Raw genomic sequence first — 23374 nt, 5'->3', positions numbered from 1 at the left:
ATAGCCTGTCCCAATACGATGCCTCCTTCTCCATTTAGGCTACTGTAGCTTTCAGACACTGCAGCACCAGCAGGACGAGCCAAGTGAGATCCAGCGCACAAACTGTGGCTGGTCTGCAGTATGTGTAGCAATTGGGATGAGATGAGGATCATGAGGCTTATACAAAAAGGTAACTGTCCCCTTTATGGCTTTATGGCCATTAGGAGTCTGTGCTTTGGCAAGGTTTTAGGCACAGATGGGAGCTCTGTGTCTTCCTGCGGCTGGGAGGATCTTGTCAGTAATTACAAAAAAAAATAAAAAAATCAGAGGGCCTGACACTGGGATCCGGAACCAGGATTGAAGCCCTTGCTGCTCTCTCTCTCTCTCTCTCTCTCTCTCTCTGTGTGTGTGTGTGTGAGAGAGAGAGAGAGAGAGTCTCTATTTTTCTGTCCCCAACCCGCTGTAAGAGAGCACAGGTGGGGGATTCCAGCTCTGCACGCGCACGCACACGCACGCACGCATGCACATACACACACACACACACACACACACACACACACACACACACACACACACACACACACACACACACACACACACACACACACACACACACACACACACACACACACGGAAGTGTTTATGAACGTTCAAAGGTTTGACATTGATATAAATTATCAATTAGTGGCCCAACAGTTTATGAGAAGATGTAACGGTTTGCTTGCATAAACTGCACTGACACAATATTACTTTATGTATAAAGTAGTTTGTAACAAAAGAAACAAGAGCAGTTAACAAAGTATTACTAACAAAGTAACAAAGTATTATTATTAGCATATTTCACTGGGAGCAAAGGAGAGTGCATATGAGTTGCATTATTAGACTAGAACAAGTTATTTCTTCAAGGCTTGAAAAAGTTGAATTTCTGGCCTGTGCGCAGAGTGCTCTGATTGGCCGAACGGAACAAGTGTACAATACGTAGAAGTGACGTTAATTCACAAAGACGAATGATGTGGCAAAAATCAAAGGGCGAGGAGGAAGAAGTAGTCCCATTTTTCACATCCCTCATCGTATCTTTCTGTTCCGAATTACGTGTCTCTGATTGAAAATTTAAAAATAATATGTAAAACTGGAAATATCCGAATGAAATGGTAAATCTATAGGAGAGGAATATGTACTTTTTAAAAAGTGTGAGTCGATATTCATCCGCCTCAGCAAGTGCACTTCCATTTCCGGGATGTTTTCTCTGCTGACCAGCCTCCACCGCCATTGCAGGTCCAGGGAGTCAGTCGGCGTAGCGGCAGCCAGTCATATTAGCCAGGGGAAGCTCGCAAGGAAACAGTTAAAGGACGACTAAAATCACCATCACACCGACAACACGTTTTAAGCAATACCAAGAATCAATTCATTTGGACTTTAGAGTAGCCGTTCCCTGGCTGTCCGGCTAGGATCTGTAGTTTGTTAGCGTTAGAAGAAACAGGAGGAGAGTAAGAGGAACCGCCATGGCTCAGATCCTGCCTATCCGCTTTCAGGAGCACCTGCAGGTATGTTGATGAATGAATGGTTAAACTGTTTGGTAAACCATGTGTTTCCGTCTCAATCACTTCATTGTAACTACGGCGTTGCCAGCTAATCTACAAACTTCTAATGTGAGGAAAAGCTAGCGTTCGCTAGTTAGGCTATTAGCTATTGCTAGCTAAGCTAACTACCTAGCCACTGTGTGTGACGTTTATCTGAGTTAACGTTAGCATCTAGCTTTCGTGCGAAACACGTTAGCTAGCCACCCTGGTTCTGGTTAAAAATGATGAAAGTATGCAGTGGCCAGTGAATGAACATGGTGCAAATAAATATCGTCATAACATCGTAGTCAATGATCGTAAAGTGTAACGTCTTGTCTGTTTAAAAAAAAGCCTTCTCAGAAATACAATAACGTTAACGTCACTTACTAGTCGAGTATCGATTGCAATTACTGCTAACCCTCCGTGCTGCGATAGCGATGATAACTGCTGAATTCTCCAATGAGTGACGTTACATCGTAGAATAAAATGCTACCCCACAATAACGAGTTTAGAAATATCCTACCCACCTGGCTTGCTATCTTTATGGCACAGCATCATACAAAATTGTACATATTATTTCAACTTATACAGTTGGTTCATTCCTATGGTTTCGAAATGACCTTAAAATATGTGTCACTGTTACTTTTGAAGTGACCGGCCTGCTATCTCGACAATGCTATCTCGCAAAAGGTATAGCACCGGTCTGGTGGTTTGTTGGCTTGTCAGATAGCAAGGTGACAGTATCCACGTTAAATAACTCAGCCAAGGTTAGCTCAGGAAATGTGTGAAATCTATTGCGACCGAAACATTTGCAGCTGCAGAAACTAGGTTGATGCTTGGCAGTAAGGTATTTTCAGTTTCTCCTGCCCTGTCTCAGGCAAAACCCCGATTTGACGTGGCAATAAACACGTTAATATATTTTTGTAACACTCCAATTGACGACTTTGGTTTGCCTTGATTGTGTAGCCTCACTGTACATATTGCACTAATACTTGTTTCTTGTTTTCAATGGCCACACCTTTATTGTAACCCCATGAAACTGCCAGTCGGTCAAGTTGAGGAAGTGGAAAACATTCATGCCAACCAAAGCCTATAGATTGGACCAGGAGTGCTGGCTTGCAAGATCTCTGAGCTAATGAATAAATCATAGTGTCTTTGGTGTTTCAGTCGAGCTTCAAAATGAGACATGCGATCCGCCTACCTCTTGGCTTCAAGGAAGCCATTTGTTTATTCAACTTGGTTTATTTGTTTTCTAAATATAATGAGCCATTTGTTTTGGAATCGCCTGGTCTGAACACAAAACTCATTGTCACTCACAGCTTGGTAGACTGAAGGCCTTTTTGGGCCTGATTCTGGACATCCTATCATTTAGTTCAGTTGAAGTTTACGTTGCACTCATTTCTGAAAGGGTCTGTCTGTGTTCTGTGCTCAGAATTTAGTAATAATGACAGAGGGATTATGATAATGTGATACTTCGTTGCCCCATATAGGGAAATGATCTTTTCTCATGACTCCCTTCAGAGGGAGGTCAGAGGTGAGGGTCAGCTACAGAACAGCACCCTTGTAGTTGTAAAGGATTCAGCATCTTGATCAACAACACTTCAGCAGCATGGATGCTTGACTAAATGGGGGCTCTGATCCCCCTTCTTACTATGCCATCCCTCTACCGTAACACTGCTGCCTCTCAGATGTTGTCAGATTTGAATATGGGTCTAGTGGTGAGGCCAATACAATTGAGACCTGTAGCCTTTCCTCCGCACTCACAAGTTCACATGAGTTTCAGAGTAGCACTGCACTCAACATTATTATGACCATCTTAGATTATGTGACAGAATTTGATCATTTGACGCCAAAGCCACGCCGTTTCAATTCAGCGTCCTTGTTAACAGGCGAGTCCGTTCACAGCGGCCGCACGCCACGCCACGCTGACGCCACTCCAAAGCCGCGCTGATCTGATAGTTTCAGCTTCTGTTCTATTTTCCAAGCGTGCCACACGCTGATCCCGAGCTGCCAGGCAGGCAGTCAATGCAATTTGTCAGGGGTGAGAGGGGCCGGAGCAGCAGCTCCGAGCCCAGCGCTGAGGAAAAAAGACTGTTTCTGGTATGACCGCTTTGGCGTCAGATCAGCTTGAGTTGAGTCTGCTTCAAGCTTCAGTTCGGCATGGCTTTGGCGTATGGTGCGTTCGGCCACTTACTTTGACAAAGCTGTGCAAAGGCCTTTTATGAGTGGAATTACAATGCAAAGCTTGTAGAGTGGTTTTTGAGTCTTTTGTCAAGTCCTCTTAATTGCAGGAGTGGGAGTGAAGAGGTAGAGCCAGTGTAGGAAACTTAAAAAATGTTTTGGGGCCAACTTTGCCCCCACCGTCTAAAAATGGGGGCATTTCCACAATTTTGGGGGCACTTAAAAAGGTTATGACTGTATAAAGTTGCTAAAGCGTAGTGTGGACAACAGCGCTCTGTCATCTTCTTCTGGCAACCAGCTTGCAGGTGTTGAGTGTGTGTTAGAGATGGAAATTAGATGAATTGAATAAAAAGGAAATTATAGAAATGTTGGGGGCAATTTTTGCCCCTGGATCAAGGTTTTTAGGGGCATTCTGAGGTTCCTTGGGGGCATTTTTGCCCTTGCCCCTGGCTAAATTCCTCCACTGGGTAGAGCAAGGTAGAAGTGGTGAATTATTCTGTTGCTAATACTGTGCATTGACAGTTTGAAACTGCAATATATGAACCTGCAGCCCAGGAGAGGCTTGTTGTGCCATCAAGCCATGGAAGCCACTACTTCTTTTTGTGCTCCAATGTTCTGATAGTGCAATTATATCATCATAGTAGCTCTTGAGTAAGATATAGCATTTCACATAGACATGAGGTAGCCTTTCCTTAGTTTCCTATAGGGATGTTCATCAATTATCGAAAATCGATAATCGATCGTTAAGGATTGGAATCGATCTTGTGGCATTTGGATCGATTTTTTAATTATTAAAAAAAAAAAAAAAAAAAAAAAAATTTTTTTTTTTGGACTAGGTTTGGTGGAATTCGTTCCTCCTCGCCCCACTCCATTGCACAGCCGACTAACGTGAGGTGGAGCTTCATATAGTCTCTAGTTTTCTGGCTGGGCATGGGCCTTTGTGCCAACAAAACTGTTTTAAACATGAGAAATTCACACCGGCATGCGCCGGGGACAGCAGTGTACATTGTAATTTTTATTTCTTTTGATGTATTGATCAATTAAGTCTTGTTTATTTTGTTTTATTTTTTATTTTTTTGTACTATCTATGTATTATTATCTGTACTATCTCCTTGGTTATAATATATATATCTTTTAGAAATATATATAAATAGATATTTTTTACATGGTGAGGTTCTCGATAAGCCCTTCTAGGGTTTCTTACCTCTCCAAGCACTGAAATGTTTTGTATTTTATTAATTTCCCCTCCAGGTGTAATACGCTTGGCATGTATTGTCTTTACAGTGCAAAAATCAATAAATCAAATCAAATCAGAGGAGACACATTGAAATAAAGAGTTCATTGAGGAGAACACGTTGTCTTTCGTATTTTCTGCCATAGGCATTCATTTTGTTAAAAAAAAAAAAAAAAAAAAAAATGAAAATATTGAAAATTTTCTAAGTATTAATAAAATCGATAATCGATAATTGATCGTTAATTCTCACCGATTATCGATTTTGGAAAATTTTCAAAATGAACATCCCTAGTTTCCTATGTGCATTTTTTCATACTCCGTCACAAAGTAGCTTTCCATTTAATTCAGATTCTTGTGCTTACTGTATCACACTGTAGTTCTTATCGATAAGAAGTTCCAGGCTAAAACTGTGCATATTATTCCCTGATTTCTGTGTCATTGGCTTGTCAAGGCCATTGTGGGACTTATTGACCCTTTTTATGCTTGTAAACAGCGATGACGTATTCTGTGGGCGGAACCAAACTGATTGTAGAGAATGACAGCTAGCGGTTCAGCTGTCATAGAAATATGGAAGACGCTGACGCCTCCTCCACGTATTTTAAAGCTTTGCCAGCAACAGGCAGGTTATCTTACACAAATACGCTAACTCTTTCAATGGGGTGACGTCTCCTGACCTGTACTCGCTGTCAGGATGGGTCTAGGATCCAACTACATCGCCATTCGCCAAAGTTGCACTGGCGGACATCGTCGTAATTCCTAGTGGGAAAGTCCAGCGTCCCTACGGGCACAAGACATCTTTTTCCCGTGTTCCGGGGATGTCTCTAGTTTCGGCTTCACTTGCTTCCTCAGAGTTTCTGTTACCCCCGATGTGTGCACAACTAACCCTGTGACGTGCACTCCAAATGGGTCTATAAACACCCAAAGGATTTCCAGCTACGTTTCACTAATGCATTGCCTGCATATGCTATTTCATGCATGTTTCACAGCATGCAACCACTTGAGCAGATCATGTGGAATATTGTCCCCACACTACCCTCATATCAGATGGAGCAGTTTAAAGCAGATGACTTATGTGAAAATGAAGAGGTAAGGGTTTCGTCTAGGTCAGGGGTTTCAAAGTCTGGAACTGCGGGCCTCCCCTCGGCCCTCGGACAAAGCCTGGAATGCCCAACCCCCCCCCCCCCCCCCATTTTACTTGCTTAGTTTCGCTCAATTCCTAGATGCCTATGATCGTGATTATGTTATTTGATCCCATAGAGCAGGCACTCTATAATTGAGCCAACATAGCCTGATATTGCTGTTTGACTTCAGACTACATCAAATACATAAAAAGGTCTGTCTGAAGGCATTTATTTGTTTGGGAGTCGCACACATTTAGGCTATTCTATGCGATCTCCTTTTGATAACTAATATAATAACTATTGGAATATTTTTTCTTCCATTCACTCTGAGACTCTGCTGAAATTGTTTGGAGCCCCCCTATGGAGGCCCGCCTCCCACTTTGAAAACCTCTGGTCGAGGTTATTTATTTATATGGCAGAGGCTTGTGGTGCAGGTATCAGTCAGCTTGTCTGGTTATGTCCCAGGAAACAGGCAGCAGGGAGAGAATTGCCTCCGCTCATTGGTACAGTAAGGTCACATGACAGGAAACAGGCAGCAGGGAGAGAATTCCCTCCGCTCACTGGTACAGTAAGGTCACATGACAGGAAACAGGCAGCAGGGAGATAATTGCCTCCCCTCACTGGTACAGTAAGGGTCACATGACAGGAAACAGGCAGCAGGGAGATAATTCCCTCCGCTCACTGGTACAGTAGGGTCACATGACAGGAAACAGGCAGCAGGGAGAGAATTCCCTCCGCTCACTGGTACAGTAAGGGTCACATGACAGGAAACAGGCAGCAGGGAGAGAATTGCCTCCCCTCACTGGTACAGTAACATGACAGGAAACAGGCAGCAGGGAGAGAATTCCCTCTGCTCACTGGTACAGTAAGGTCACATGACAGGAAACAGGCAGCAGGGAGAGAATTGCCTCCGCTCACTGGTACAGTAAGGTCACATGACAGGAAACAGGCAGCAGGGAGAGAATTGCCTCTGCTCACTGGTACAGTAAGGTCACATGACAGGAAATGGGCAGCAGGGAGATAATTGCCTCTGCTCACTGGTACAGTAAGGTCACATGACAGGAAACAGGCAGCAGGGAGAGAATTCCCTCCGCTCACTGGTACAGTAAGGTCACATGACAGGAAACAGGCAGCAGGGAGAGAATTCCCTCCGCTCACTGGTACAGTAAGGTCACATGACAGGAAACAGGCAGCAGGGAGAGAATTGCCTCTGCTCACTGGTACAGTAACATGACAGGAAACAGGCAGCAGGGAGAGAATTGCCTCCGCTCATTGGTACAGTAAGGTCACATGACAGGAAACAGGCAGCAGGGAGATAATTGCCTCCCCTCACTGGTACAGTAACATGACAGGAAACAGGCAGCAGGGAGAGAATTGCCTCCGCTCATTGGTACAGTAAGGTCACATGACAGGAAACAGGCAGCAGGGAGAGAATTCCCTCCGCTCACTGGTACAGTAAGGTCACATGACAGGAAACAGGCAGCAGGGAGATAATTGCCTCCCCTCACTGGTACAGTAAGGGTCACATGACAGGAAACAGGCAGCAGGGAGAGAATTCCCTCCGCTCACTGGTACAGTAAGGGTCACATGACAGGAAACAGGCAGCAGGGAGAGAATTCCCTCCGCTCACTGGTACAGTAAGGGTCACATGACAGGAAACAGGCAGCAGGGAGAGAATTCCCTCCGCTCACTGGTACAGTAAGGGTCACATGACAGGAAACAGGCAGCAGGGAGAGAATTGCCTCCCCTCACTGGTACAGTAACATGACAGGAAACAGGCAGCAGGGAGAGAATTCCCTCCGCTCACTGGTACAGTAAGGTCACATGACAGGAAACAGGCAGCAGGGAGAGAATTGCCTCCGCTCACTGGTACAGTAAGGTCACATGACAGGAAACAGGCAGCAGGGAGAGAATTGCCTCTGCTCACTGGTACAGTAAGGTCACATGACAGGAAATGGGCAGCAGGGAGAGAATTGCCTCTGCTCACTGGTACAGTAAGGTCACATGACAGGAAACAGGCAGCAGGGAGAGAATTCCCTCCGCTCACTGGTACAGTAAGGTCACATGACAGGAAACAGGCAGCAGGGAGAGAATTCCCTCCGCTCACTGGTACAGTAAGGTCACATGACAGGAAACAGGCAGCAGGGAGAGAATTGCCTCTGCTCACTGGTACAGTAAGGTCACATGACAGGAAATGGGCAGCAGGGAGAGAATTGCCTCTGCTCACTGGTACAGTAAGGGTCACATGACAGGAAACGGGCAGCAGGGAGAGAATTGCCTCTGCTCACTGGTACAGTAAGGTCACATGACAGGAAATGGGCAGCAGGGAGAGAATTGCCTCTGCTCACTGGTACAGTAAGGTCACATGACAGGAAACGGGCAGCAGGGAGAGAATTGCCTCTGCTCACTGGTACAGTAAGGTCACATGACAGGAAACGGGCAGCAGGGAGATAATTGCCTCTGCTCACTGGTACAGTAAGGGTCACATGACAGGAAACAGGCAGCAGGGACAGAATTGCCTCCGCTCACTGGTACAGTAAGGGTCACATGACAGGAAACAGGCAGCAGGGAGAGAATTGCCTCTGCTCACTGGTACAGTAAGGTCACATGACAGGAAACAGGCAGCAGGGAGAGAATTGCCTCTGCTCACCATCCTGACGTTGCATCCTCCTGACTCAGGGGAGCTGCAGAATGCAGGCCCAGCAAAACCTTCAGGTCCATGACTCATGTACATGGTTCAAAACGTTACAGTTTCATTCGATGTGATATCAAAAACAGTAGCCTTGTTGTTGAAGAAATTTGACTCTGCTATGCTTCAGCAAATAGTACCAGGCAGTTAGTCCTCAGTCCTCAAATCTCCACCATGATAGCTGATGTGTGGTTAGCGTTCTCACGGAAACTGGCTGTCGTGCATCACCCAGGGGGCCGTGGGTGCTACACATCGGAGGTGGATGAGTTGAGTTCCCCTCCCCTGATATGTGAAGCACTTTGAGTATCCAGAAAGGTGCTATAAAAATCAAATCTGTTATTGTTATTATTAATTATAGTAAATGGTTAGCTTGGTAAAGCTAATAGCTTGGGTCTCCATCTGCCAACTCAGCACAGAGTTTTCTCGAAACGTGCCATTTGCATTGTTTTATGGGCATACTCCTTTCTAGGGGTCGGACGATATGAAAATGACATGTCACGATTATCCTGTCCCAAAAAATAATCACAAATAATGATTAGGGATCGTTTAGTCTTTTTCCGATACCGGTGCTGCTAGAACGATACTTTTAAAATGGTACAGGTCCCTGAGAGCGGATATTTCACTCAGCAGCTTGGGCATGGCATCTACATGAGGCACCTAATTCTGTGTTGCAATTCGGTACCGGTAGTACCAATTGTAAAGGTAACGGTACCTTAGTGCAGTTAGTGGTACCTGGTTTCGATAACCCAACCCTGTGATATTATCGCGATAATCATCAAAATAATCTCAATATGGCACTAAGGCATACTGGAATCACTTTACCTTAGATTTGGTTAAGAAACAAATATTGGAGGTGTTGGCCTCCAGGGCAGACACCTTCCTCCCTCAAGTTCTGCAGGGGGAACCTCATCTTTCTGCCGTTGCTTATTTCTGAACCCATAATATTTCCACACATCTGATTTAAAACAAGGCCAGGTCGAAACCTGGCATAGGGCCGTTGTACCAATTTCGGTACCACGGTAAAAAAAACAGACTGATATTTCTTGAACATATTCTCCTTTATTAAAGTATGCAACTATTTTCAATGAACAAATGGCATGTAGCCTTCAACTTTAAAACAAAACAATGTGCTTCTGCTTACTTCTTCTTACATTCAACTCTGTATGGCAGTGAGTACAGACAGTGCAACACCAGTGGCATGTAGCCGTCAAGTATTTAATTTTATTATTATATTAAATATTATAATTTAATTTATTTCACAGAATTGCTGGAATCCTTTTTTTTCAACGGTGTATATTGGTATTTGATCGATGCATAGGAATTCTGCCAATGCCCTATCACACTTTCTTGCTTCATGCGAGTCATATTTCCTCTGCTTTTCAAAAACATCAGGAATTGTCTGCTGGGTGGTCTTTTGGGCTCCGCGACTTGTGCCTTCCTCTTCATCTTCATCTCTCGCATACTGTTAAATGGAAAGTAACGTCAGTGAGATTTACTAAAATAAAGAGATGATAAAGACAACTGCACATACACACATGTAGAGTGCAAGCAATTTTATGTAGCTAGTTTTAATTCACGGACATGTTTCACCCGAAAGAAGCTTGTATTTATTTTGATGCCATGTTGAACTATGGCTAAGTCCGGCTATTAGCCGTGTCCCATAATGTTTCCATTACAAACATTGCATGCACACGTGTTACACTATGCTAGCTAACGCTGTACCAGGTATTAGCCGGGTCCCATAATGATTCCATTACAAAACACGTTACGTTAACGTTAGCGCAAACGTTTTTTGGTTACACAATGCATTGCCAGCTATCTCAAAAACGAATGTGACAGGATAAGGTCTGTTTGATATGTTGTTAAACGTGTTATTTTACACCGTTTGAAAGAAGTAACCCACCTTGAATTATTTGAACAGGTCTGGGTGCCTGTCTTTCAGCTGCTTGGCGAGATTGGATGTGCTACCCAGTTTGGTTTGGAACTCCCTTTCACACTTTTTGCAGATGGGACTTTGGGGACTGATATTTCCAAATGCGACTCTTTGCATTCTTCTTCTCAACAAGTTGAGTTGTTGGAATAGGACAGGAGCAGCCGCAACCGAATGCTGTCACATTCACAGCTGCTTTACATTAGGACAAAAAAGACGATACATGTCAACTCCTGAAAAATCGAATCAATAAATTCCTAGTCGGATCGAGAGAGGCACCAGACGGTGAAATGTCCGACGACGGCTCTTGTGGAACTCTCTGAACGAGCTAGCCACAATATTAGCCAGAGGTGCATTACCGCCACCTACCGGACTGGAAAGCGGAAAGACATTACATTGCCTGAATCCGTGCTAAAATGGTCTGGGCGACAGAGTGGAATGTAAGGGCCCTGCCGTGCATTCTGCACAACGGCCCCAAAAACAACAACTGGAGGATACAGCAGGCAAGCGCTCCTGTTGTGGCAAATGGCAATTCAAAATAAAACCGCAATTAATCAATTTGACTGTGACTTGTTACTTGTTAGTGAGCTAAGTTACAGTCGACAGCTTTTTCAATTCACTTGTGACTCGGGAGTCGGGACGATTGTCATTCTCATGTGACGATATTCACGATTATTTTTAATGGAAATTGACTGTGATGCAATTATCTTGAATGTTTATTATCACGATAGACAATGTCTAATAATGTGACACCCCTACCCCTTTCCCTATTAATTAAGTTGACTTGAAAGCTAGATAGCATTCAGCAAGCAGCACCATAGCTTGCATCTCCCCCATGAAGCTGGCCATCTTTGTGTGATTGTTAATAAAGTTAATATCAAAATAAAGTTCACCCAAGCAATTCTCAAAATGCCTTTTCTTTTGACATTGTACGCAGGATTCTGATTTGTTCATCTGGACTTGTGGCCAGTCAGAGCCAGCTGTACATTGGCCATGGCTGCATTAAAGCAAGCATTTCCCTTGGTCTGACACTCTCTCTCACTCTCTCTCTCTCCTCACCCATCCGGTCCTCTTGCATAGCTTGCATTTTTATATATCATCCATTTATACAGCTGAGTATTTACTCCAGTTTTAAAGAACTTTCTTCTCGCAGATCTACAATAAAAACGGCCATTTCTTAATGCCTCTTATCTTTACAAAATATCACTCTCTATATTTTTCCTGGTAGTGGGATCTCAGTATCTTGAAAAGAATAGGATCTTGGATCCTGTTTATGGAATAACAACATTATAGCTGTTATTCTGTGTTGATAAAGGCTTCCTTTTGAAATAGCATTTAGTAGCAGAACATGGTTTGACTGTGACAAGTCACATGTCCTTACTGGTGCCAGATAGGTATTGTTGAAGATTTGGAAAAGGAAAAGCCAATGAGCTTTATGTTGACAAAACAAGTCATCTTCTATCCCTCCTGGCCAAATTCACATGGAAACATCTAACTGTTTTATTAGATTTGTTGGCTGTGGTTCATTGGTTCAAAAGAGAGAACCCTCAGCTTTGATTGGAACAGAGCCATAAACATTAGAGGAATTTATGAATGGCTTCAGATGGCAGATATGAGGGGGGGAAACTGTCAAGTTATTGCCACTTGCCAGTCACATGTTTATACAACCGCCTGGGTAGCTTTAATTGAAGAAGTTGTGGTCTGAGGAAGAGTTAAGTTCGTTGAGCTCCTTGAATGCTCTGAAAAGACGGCATTGTAGAAATTCTGTCAGTGTTGTTGGGACAATGTTAGGACACTTTGCGTCAAGGGTTAGGTATGAGAACAGTAATGGTCTCCCTTGTTCAGTCCAGAGGTGTAATAGACATGTAGTGGTCTATTCAGACCAGAGGTGTAATGGACATGTTGTGGTCTGTCCAGTCCAGAGGTGTAATGGACATGTAGTGGTCTGTTCAGACCAGAGGTGTAATATACATGTTGTGGTCTGTCCAGTCCAGAGGTGTAATATACATGTTGTGGTCTGTCCAGTCCAGAGGTGTAATATACATGTTGTGGTCTGTCCAGTCCAGAGGTGTAATATACATGTAGTGGTCTGTTCAGACCAGAGGTGTAATAGACATGTAGTGGTCTGTTCAGACCAGAGGTGTAATAGACATGTAGTGGTCTGTCCAGTCCAGATGTGTAATATACATGTAGTGGTCTGTTCAGTCCAGAGGTGTAATATACATGTAGTGGTCTGTTCAGTCCAGAGGTGTAATAGACATGTAGTGGTCTGTTCAGACCAGAGGTGTAATATACATGTAGTGGTCTGTTCAGACCAGAGGTGTAATATACATGTAGTGGTCTGTTCAGTCCAGAGGTGTAATATACATGTAGTGGTCTGTTCAGTCCAGAGGTGTAATATACATGTAGTGGTCTGTCCAGTCCAGAGGTGTAATATACATGTTGTGGTCTGTCCAGTCCAGAGGTGTAATATACATGTAGTGGTCTGTTCAGACCAGAGGTGTAATATACATGTTGTGGTCTGTCCAGTCCAGAGGTGTAATATACATGTAGTGGTCTGTTCAGACCAGAGGTGTAATAGACATGTAGTGGTCTGTCCAGTCCAGAGGTGTAATATACATGTAGTGGTCTGTTCAGACCAGAGGTGTAATAGACATGTAGTGGTCTGTCCAGTCCAGAGGTGTAATATACATGTTGTGGTCTGTCCAGTCCAGAGGTGTAATATACATGTAGTGGTCTGTTCAGACCAGAGGTGTAATAGACATGTAGTGGTCTGTCCAGTCCAGAGGTGTAATATACATGTAGTGGTCTGTTCAGTCCAGAGGTGTAATATACATGTAGTGGTCTGTCCAGTCCAGAGGTGTAATATACATGTAGTGGTCTGTTCAGACCAGAGGTGTAATAGACATGTTGTGGTCTGTCCAGTCCAGAGGTGTAATATACATGTAGTGGTCTGTTCAGACCAGAGGTGTAATAGACATGTTGTGGTCTGTCCAGTCCAGAGGTGTAATATACATGTAGTGGTCTGTTCAGACCAGAGGTGTAATAGACATGTAGTGGTCTGTCCAGTCCAGAGGTGTAATAGACATGTAGTGGTCTGTCCAGTCCAGAGGTGTAATAGACATGTAGTGGTCTGTCCAGACCAGAGGTGTAATATACATGTAGTGGTCTGTTCAGTCCAGAGGTGTAATATACATGTAGTGGTCTGTTCAGTCCAGAGGTGTAATATACATGTAGTGGTCTGTCCAGACCAGAGGTGTAATAGACATGTAGTGGTCTGTCCAGACCAGAGGTGTAATGGACATGTAGTGCTCTGTCCAGACCAGAGGTGTAATGGACATAGGGGTGTCAAAAATAATCGATTATAAGATGCATCGCGATGCGGACGTGCACGATTCTGCATCGATTAACAAATATCAAAAATCGATTATTAATTTTTATAATAAAATAAAATAGAATGTAAGTACATGCAGTTGTTTATTTTAATTATGGATCATAATACAATGCAATTCCAAATGCACTTTTATTTTAAAAGTAGCCACACAGTGAGAAAAAAGAAAGTGAGAAAAAATAAATCATGTATTGCGGAAAAAGTGATGCATCGATTTAAGATGCATCGCGATGCATCGTGATGCATCGTTTAATCGAATCGAATCGTTGACAGATTAATCGTAATCGAATCGAATCGTGAGGCCAGTGAAGATTCACAGCCCTAAATGGACATGGTGTGGTCTGTTCAGACCAGAGGTGTAATGGACATGTAGTGGTCTGTCCAGACCAGAGGTGTAATATACATGTAGTGGTCTGTCCAGACCAGAGGTGTAATGGACATGTAGTGGTCTGTCCAGACCAGAGGTGTAATATACATGTAGTGGTCTGTCCAGACCAGAGGTGTAATGGACATGTAGTGGTCTGTCCAGACCAGAGGTGTAATGGACATGTAGTGGTCTGTCCAGACCAGAGGTGTAATGAACATGTAGTGGTCTGTTCAGTCCAGAGGTGTAATGAACATGTAGTGGTCTGTTCAGTCCAGAGGTGTAATGGACATGTAGTGGTCTGTCCAGACTAGGGATGTCAACGGTTAACCGTTAATCGATTAACCGTCGCTAACGTCGTTGTTCGGTTATTGCTGTCGGTCTATCAGTTAATATTATTATTATTATTATTATTATTTTTTTGTCTATTTACTCAATGAGCTCATGCCCAAACAAGGCGTGTCTATTTAGATGCTGAAATGTTAATGCTTTTTGTGTTAAAAAATTATGAATTAACCGATAGGTTAATCGATTATTAGCGTCGGTTAATCGAAAGTGAAATTAACCGAAAATTGACATCCCTAGTCCAGACCAGAGGTGTAATGGACATGGTGTGGTCTGTTCAGACCAGAGGTGTAATGGACATGTCATGGTCTTCCTGCCTACCAGACTGCCAGTTGCAGCTGGGCTGTTCAGAGCAGTAGTGTATGTCAGTGCAGTCCCTCTCCAGCAGAAGCAGACCTCCCTGAGTGCACAGTAACACCACACAGGAGAAATACATTGTGTAACAACTTCCCAGGCCTTAATGTTGTCTTTGCAGAAACAATGCTGACTGCTCACTGTGCTTTTCCACTTCAGAGATGAATGTTATATCCATCTTCTTGACTTTCTCCACAGACTCTCGCATCAAGGCATCCCCGTTTATTCATGTAGGATTTTTCTTAAACAGTGTGGTAATTAGGTAGAGCCATATGAAATAAAAAAAATCCAATTTCCATTTTATTTCCCCCCAAATTAAAACGTTTTCGTTTTAATTTTTCTGAATTCTGTTTTGCTTTTTACACTCATTTTTCCATCAGAAATAGTGTCTAATAAGTGGGAATGAATAAATGTCCACAATTTAATAACATAACAGTCAATTTACACAACAATGCACTATTTTTAACAAGTCACTATTTTTCAAGTCAGAAATACAGTAGACGATGACTGTACAAAACATTCTTTTCAAATTATTTACATTTTTTGTTTGTTAAAGCAGCTACGAGCAAGATTTTCGATTGTTATTAAACAGTCTAAATTTAATATCGATGCATCACATCTTACCTCTAATAGTAGACGAGACCAACGCAGAATAGTCTCGCTTGAACCCAGAGTGAATCGCCCCGTGTTGTCTTGACAATTAGTCTGTCTGCGGCCGGGGCAGATCAGGAAGTGAAATGAAACGGTTTGCGGCAGCCACTTTGGCCATAACCACAAAATAACAAAATTACTTGCAAAAAAACTGTTAGAATATAACGAGAAATGTTCGCGAGAGTAGCAAGCCCCTGCATGGTGTTCTCCTTGTTTATGGTCTGTTGCTAGGCAGAGCGAAACGGCGGAAGGCAGGCAGCTGCCGTAAACCGTTTCATTTCACTTCCGGGTTTATCCGGCCCGCCGGTAGACAGATAGAGAGAGAGAGCCTGTACGTCTCTCACACTCCCCATCTGTGTTGGAAATGATAAAAAAATCTATTTTCATTTTTTGTGCATCAATTAAATAACAGACCCAATTTTCAAAAGGCAAGGCAAGTGATAAGCCTAATTCAAAACCCAATATGATCACCTTCCTACCTTGACTGTTGCATTTAGTATTTGCAGTGCACATCAATAACAACTAGTGTTGTCATGATACCAAGACTTTACCCTGCGATACTATACCAGCCAAAGTATCATGATACCGGTAGTATCACGATAACTTTACACCCCAAACACACCAGAAGCATATCCGATGCTGAAGCAACGCCTCGTGGTCCGGAGGCAGTTTCATTTCGGCGTCCTTGTTAACGCGGGAGACCGATCACACCGCATCTATTTTAGTGGGGCAGTGGTGGTGGGGCAGTGGTGGCCCGTCTGTTCAGTCTCCGGGACCGGCAGGATAAATCTGGGTGGGGAAAGTGAAAAGGCAGCGCTTGCCCCTCCCTCATTACCACCACTGAGGTGCCCTTGAGCAAGGCCCTTAACCCCAACTGCTCCAGTGGAGCTGATCAGTGGCCAGCAGATCAGACTGGGGTTGTACTGGTCAGCTTCTAGGTGTGAATGTGTGTGTGAATGTGAACAGGGCACTCCTGAAAAAGAGAGCATTGCTCTCTGTAGCCGCTTTCACACCGGCCTTGAAAGCGGTAAATGTTACGGAATATGTGATCCACGCCTCCGATGTGAAAGTGGTGAAAGCGGGGTGGTGAATAATTGTGTTACGCCTTTCGTTCTGCCAGTGGAGGTAGTCATAGCGCCGTATCACCCTCCACTCCGCCTCCACCTGAAAGGTTAGGAGCTGCGACACGGAACAGCCTACTATCAGAAGTAAGATAACCAAAGCATATCTGCAATCTGTCTCGCCTCTTGTGCGTTAATAGACTCCTCGGTTATAATAATAATTTTCGGTAGCCTAGCCTACCTTGTCTTGGAGAACACTTTAAATAATGATTACCAGTTTCTGCATTGTCGGCATATTTGGGTGAGCTGTCCACTGTCGTCTTTTCTCTCTTTGATGTCTGAACGAGTAGCTGTTACGAGCTGCAGCGCGTAGGCTACATGACGATGTTTTGGTTGGTTTGGTTGGTGACCAGCATCATTTTAATTTGTCGGACTTTGATTAATTATAAAACTCAGCGCCCATCGTTCACCCTCGTTTAAATCCGGGAGGGGTGGATGGCTGGATGCCATCTGAAAAAGCACTCCGAGACGGAAATATTGCTGGGCTGCTTGGTCTTTTGTGAAAGCAATTTCTGTGGCAAGGCTGCTGGCGTTGCGGGCCTTCTGAACTCAATATTGCGCCATCTGTGTGTGAAAGCGGCTAGTGAGACTCCCCCCTGTATAAATAAATGTAAAAAAAAAAAAAACACCGGCCGCCTCGCCTCACTGAAGCGAGAGTTTCGGCGTCAGGTCTATTTTTGACATGTGTCACGAGCGGCCACGTGATGCAGCCAGGCATGAAGTCAATACAAGTTGGGACCGACGTGGGGCAAAACCGAGCGCTTCTGGTCTGAATGGCAAAGCTCCTGCTCGGCGCTGCTTCGTAAGATGCTTCTGGTGTGTCCCAGCCGTTAGGCAAAAATACCATTTGACAGTTATAGATATAGAGATACAGATACACCTTCTTTCCTGTTTTCAACCCAACGTGAGTAACGTTACAAGTCTTCAACTGTGAATTCAACTCGCTTGTTTCCATGAAGTCGTTCCATTACATAGAGGCTGGTGACTGTGTTTCTATCTCTCCTTAGTGTACTGTTAGCTTCCAAAACAGTCCAGCCCACACCAATCTAACGTTATCTGTCAGTCATTTTGTCCATTTTCTGCCAGGTAGTTGAATTCAACACACGCTGTGGGTCAGGATCTGTAACATTAACGCTATTTTTGCACCTTTCAATATTGGTTGTGATAGCCTACTGCTTCAGTCACCTGCCTCTGTGCTTTAGTAGTACCTTACGGGCAGTGGTGGCCTAATGTTTAGAGAAACGAGCTTGTGACCAGAAGGTCGTCTGTTCAATCCCGGGGACCGGCAGGATAAATCTGGGTGTGGAAAAGTGAAAAGGCAGCGCTTGGCACTTGCCCCTCCCACATTACCACCACTGAGGTGCCCTTGAGCAAGGCCCTTATCTGCAACCGCTCCAGTGGAGCTGCTCAGCGGCCAGCAGATCAGACTGTGGTTGTATTGGTCAGCTTCCAGGTGTGAATGTGTGTGTAAATCAGCATTTCTGTTAGACAAAAATGATGTCTGACAAAAGTGACAACATGTCCGACATGATTTCAGTTTCACGGACAACTGGAATAAATTCCAGTCACATATTAGATCTGTGTTTATTCAGCTTAAAAACAATTGATAGCAGGTTATAGCCTATAATCTCCATATTGCCATAAATTCCCTGTAGTTTATATGACTGGTCAATCAAACCGTAGAGCCATATGAAATCCGTTTTATTTTTTTCCAAATTCCATTTTATTTTTTCCCAAATTCAGTTTTTTCCGTTTTACTTGTTCTGGATTCTGTGTTTTGCTTTTTACGCTCATTTTACCATCAGAAATAATGTCTAATATGTGGGGATGAATAAATGTCCACAATTTAAGGGGCACTTTACACGAGGACGGTTTTCTATGGTGACGGGGAATTATTTTATCGTTAGTGCCTCCCTTTTAGACGGCGACGGCGAATTTGCGCTTAGGAAACGACACATTTTGAAACCACCCTCCAGAGTGGAATTCTTGGTGACGCTCCCCGCTGAGCGCTCCATGTAATTGCTTTGACACGGCTCATTTCAGGAACTCTGACGTGCCTGCCCCTGCACACGCGACACATGCGATTACGTCATAGCCGTGCGCTACACCTTCATGCTCTTTGGTGGTCTTGTAGGCCAGACTTGTGCGTAGCAGCAACTCGACCTCTTTCTCCCTCTAAACAAAGTAGTCGGACTTGCTTTTTGCTTTCGCCATGGCTGTAATTCTGTTCAAAGTTTACCGCTGCTGTGAGAGAAGTTTTTTAAAAGGAAGTCGCGGAAGTATTTATAGGCTGACCCGGCACTCTCCAAGTTGTGGAGCGACGAGCAACGCCCCTTTGACCATCACACTGCCACCTAGCGACCTGGCATGTACATTACGGCGTTTTAAAAATTCAACAGCGCTCATGTAAACAGGGAGAAGGTGTGAAGGAAAAGGTGTGAAGGAAACGCTATTGTGTCGTTTCTTCCAGAAACTGTCCTCGTGTAAAGGGCCCCTAATAAGATATAACAATCAATTTACACAACAATGCACTATTTTTAACTAGAGATGCTGCAATCGAGATTTTTCAATTCCGATCCGATTCCGATATTTTAGCCTCAAAACCGATCCGATTCCGATCAAATTTCGATACCCGATTCGTTACCGATTTCGATCCGATACCGATACAGCACATATTTAAGCCTCTCTATGCTGTCTGATAGCTAGCAGGCAACAAACATTTTTAGTGTTAGGTATGTATGTGTGTGCTTTGGTAATATAGTATGTAAACAATTTAGTTCATCTAATTAATTTGATGTAAAACTAAAACATAACAATCAAATACACACTTCTTTTGTTATGGGTGAACACTGGACACAAATAATTATTGTTTCCTCACACATACACCCCCACTCTGTCTCACACAGGACACACACACAGCCCTGTCCCTGTCTCTCTCTCACACACACACACACACACACACAGTGACGTTTATGTTAGCTACTCCTCAAACCTGCGGGTGGAAATGGTTTATGCGATGCGATGTATGTTGAAGCAAGACAACGTTTTAATGTACCTTGAATTGGACAAATTACGACGGGTCGTGCTCACGCAGATCTAAGCCCTGGCCATCCTAGGCTCAACGCGAGACTCATCAGTCATTCGGTTGAGTCTCGCAAAGTTACACACAAAGTTTGTGCATACATTTCCACTGCCAGATTGGACGAGTCTTTCGTCATTATCTAATGTTACTTCTCTTCAGTGCAATACGTTTTGATAACGACCTGCTGTACAGTGCCGTTCGCTCAGTCAACTAACGTGTCATTAACGTTAGTTAGAGGAGAAAGATAGCTGGTGTTAGCTAGCTAATTAGCCATGTTAGCTGCCTCAGTGGGTAACGTTAGCCTATAGAGAGTATTTATCTGACGTTTATGTTAGCTACTCCTCAAACCTGCGGGTGGAAATGGTGTATGCGATGTATGTTGAAGCAAGACAACGTTTTGGCCCCAGCCATCCTAGGCTCAACGCGGCCTCTGTGTGCTGCTGCTGCTGCATGCTGGATAGAAATCCTGGAGCGGAGTCATGGAATGGAGTGCTTATATCGGAGCCATGGATCGGTCATTTTCGCTGGAATCCGATCCATGTTTTTTGGCTGATATCGCGCCGATATCCGATCACATGATCGGATCGCAGCATCTCTATTTTTAACAAGTGATTCAAGTCAGAAATACAGTAGATGACTGTACAAAACATTCTATATCATTTTTATGTTTGTAAAGTGCTTTTAAGCTTCTCATTGTGTGCTTCAAGTAAAGAAAAAACAACTGTGAACAAAACATTCACTTCAAACATCAGAAAATGCTTCAAATACTATTTTGTTTTGAAAGGTATAACAGGAAGTGGTGGTGTTTATCTTTGCTAACTTGAACGAGTCAACGTGAGTCTACTGGAGAAAGAAGAAATTGTGTAAAAATGGCATGTGTCAACTGAATAAGAATACACAGCCACAATTTAAACTTTTCCAGCTTCATCATGAAAAGTGGATATTTCATCTTTCATTCCGTGTTGCCATCTAGACTACGGTCGGAAGGCTTTGACTAGGAAGGCAAGTAACATCAACCACAATGATAACTGCGTCTATAAAGTATTTAAACAGTCAATTGAGCGAACGTGATCAAGACTGTCTGCAAGTAGTTAACGTTATGCTAACGTTTTAAACGAACAACATAACAGAATTACCGTAAATAGAATAGTGAGAAGGTCTAATGATGCAGAATCATTCACAGCTGACATCTAAGTTAAGCAAATATTCCCAGCTGCGCTTGTTAAGATCAATTAGCCTGTGAGTTGGCCCTGCACAGCGTGTCAATCAGCTGTAGTCTGCTTTTAATAACATTATCGTCATCATTGACCCGCTTGGTTTTAGAAAGGACTTTTTGAGGTTTCATTCCTGATTCATCCATCTCTCTTCTCTCTCTGCATGTTGATATGCAGGTGGCACGGTATAGCCACACTCTCCACCTGTTGAGACCTGCTGCTGACCCAGGCACACGCATTGCACGTGCAGAATTGTGAATTAGGCATTTTGTTGTTTCTTTCATCTCATAACACACAGTAGCCTACACTTTAACCTACACATACGAATAATCATTTATGCTCTTTCATCTTGTAACATACAGTAGCCTACACTCTAACCTACACATACGAATAATCATTTATGCTCTTTCATCTCGTAACACACAGTAGCCTACACTCTAACCTACACATATGAATAATCATTTATGCTCTTACATCTCGTAACACACAGTAGCCTACATTCTAACCTACACATACGAATAATCATTTATGCTCTTTCATCTCGTAACATACAGTAGCCTACACTCTAACCTACACATACGAATAATCATTTAAGGTATGCTCTTTCATCTCGTAACATACAGTAGCCTACACTCTAACCTACACATACGAATAATCATTTATGCTCTTTCATCTCGTAACATACAGTAGCCTACACTCTAACCTACACATACGAATAATCATTTATGCTCTTTCATCTCGTAACACACAGTAGCCTACACTCTAACCTACACATACGAATAATCATTTATGCTCTTTCATCTCGTAACACACAGTAGCCTACACTCTAACCTACACATACGAATAATCATTTATGCTCTTTCATCTCGTAACATACAGTAGCCTACACTCTAACCTACACATACGAATAATCATTTATGCTCTTTCATCTCGTAACATACAGTAGCCTACACTCTAACCTACACATACGAATAATCATTTATGCTCTTTCATCTCGTAACATACAGTAGCCTACACTCTAACCTACACATACGAATAATCATTTATGCTCTTTCATCTCGTAACATACAGTAGCCTACACTCTAACCTACACATACGAATAATCATTTATGCTCTTTCATCTCGTAACATACAGTAGCCTACACTCTAACCTACACATACGAATAATCATTTATGCTCTTTCATCTCGTAACATACAGTAGCCTACACTCTAACCTACACATACGAATAATCATTTACGGTATGCTCTTTCATCTCGTAACATACAGTAGCCTACACTCTAACCTACACATACGAATAATCATTTATGCTCTTTCATCTCGTAACATACAGTAGCCTACACTCTAACCTACACATATGAATAATCATTTATGCTCTTTCATCTCGTAACATACAGTAGCCTACACTCTAACCTACACATACGAATAATCATTTATGCTCTTTCATCTCGTAACATACAGTAGCCTACACTCTAACCTACACATACGAATAATCATTTATGCTCTTTCATCTCGTAACATACAGTAGCCTACACTCTAACCTACACATACGAATAATCATTTATGCTCTTTCATCTCGTAACATACAGTAGCCTACACTCTAACCTACACATACGAATAATCATTTATGCTCTTTCATCTCGTAACATACAGTAGCCTACACTCTAACCTACACATACGAATAATCATTTATGCTCTTTCATCTCATAACATACAGTAGCCTACACTAGGGTTGTGCGATGTCAGGAAATTATCCATCGTGATTATTCCACAGTGAACCATCGTGATCCACGATGGCATCGTCATTGGCGGGGGTGGGGGGAATAATTAATAATTTATTAAGTCGCTGCGGTGCGGTAATGCCATTCATTGCAATGCGTTCATTACAACTGGACAGCTGAGCTCTTCACGGAGACCAGCGGGCTTCGATAGGCTACTATTAGCCTCTGTGCTAACATCACAGAGCCAGGTGACTGAATGAAGCAGTGGCTCTCACTACCAACAATTTGAATGGCGCAAATAACAAAACGTTAACGTTACAGGTCCTCACCAACAACGTGTGTGTGTTGAATTTAACTAGCTGGCAGTAAACTGACTGAATTACTGGCTGATATAACGTTAGATTGTAGCCTCAGCAGCAGCAGTTGTGTTTCTCTCTCA

General features: G+C 43.2%; 1 protein-coding gene across 1 annotated transcript in view; it reads left to right on the top strand.

Moving 5' to 3' along the window:
* The first annotated feature begins 1263 nt into the window (after positions 1–1263).
* The window catches only part of cltca (clathrin, heavy chain a (Hc)), a 95669-nt gene continuing 73558 nt past the window's right edge, over positions 1264–23374 (top strand). The window contains exon 1 of the mRNA XM_083642453.1: positions 1264–1523. Coding sequence (XP_083498579.1) covers positions 1482–1523 — 42 coding nt within the window. The 5' untranslated portion in view covers positions 1264–1481. The remainder of the gene's footprint in view (positions 1524–23374) is intronic.

Source organism: Poromitra crassiceps, assembly GCF_964638095.1.
Source record: "Poromitra crassiceps genome assembly, chromosome: 1".
Classification (NCBI taxonomy): domain Eukaryota; kingdom Metazoa; phylum Chordata; class Actinopteri; order Beryciformes; family Melamphaidae; genus Poromitra; species Poromitra crassiceps.
The sequence above is the reverse complement of the archived record's forward strand: the minus strand, read 5'-3'. Positions and strand labels throughout refer to the sequence as shown.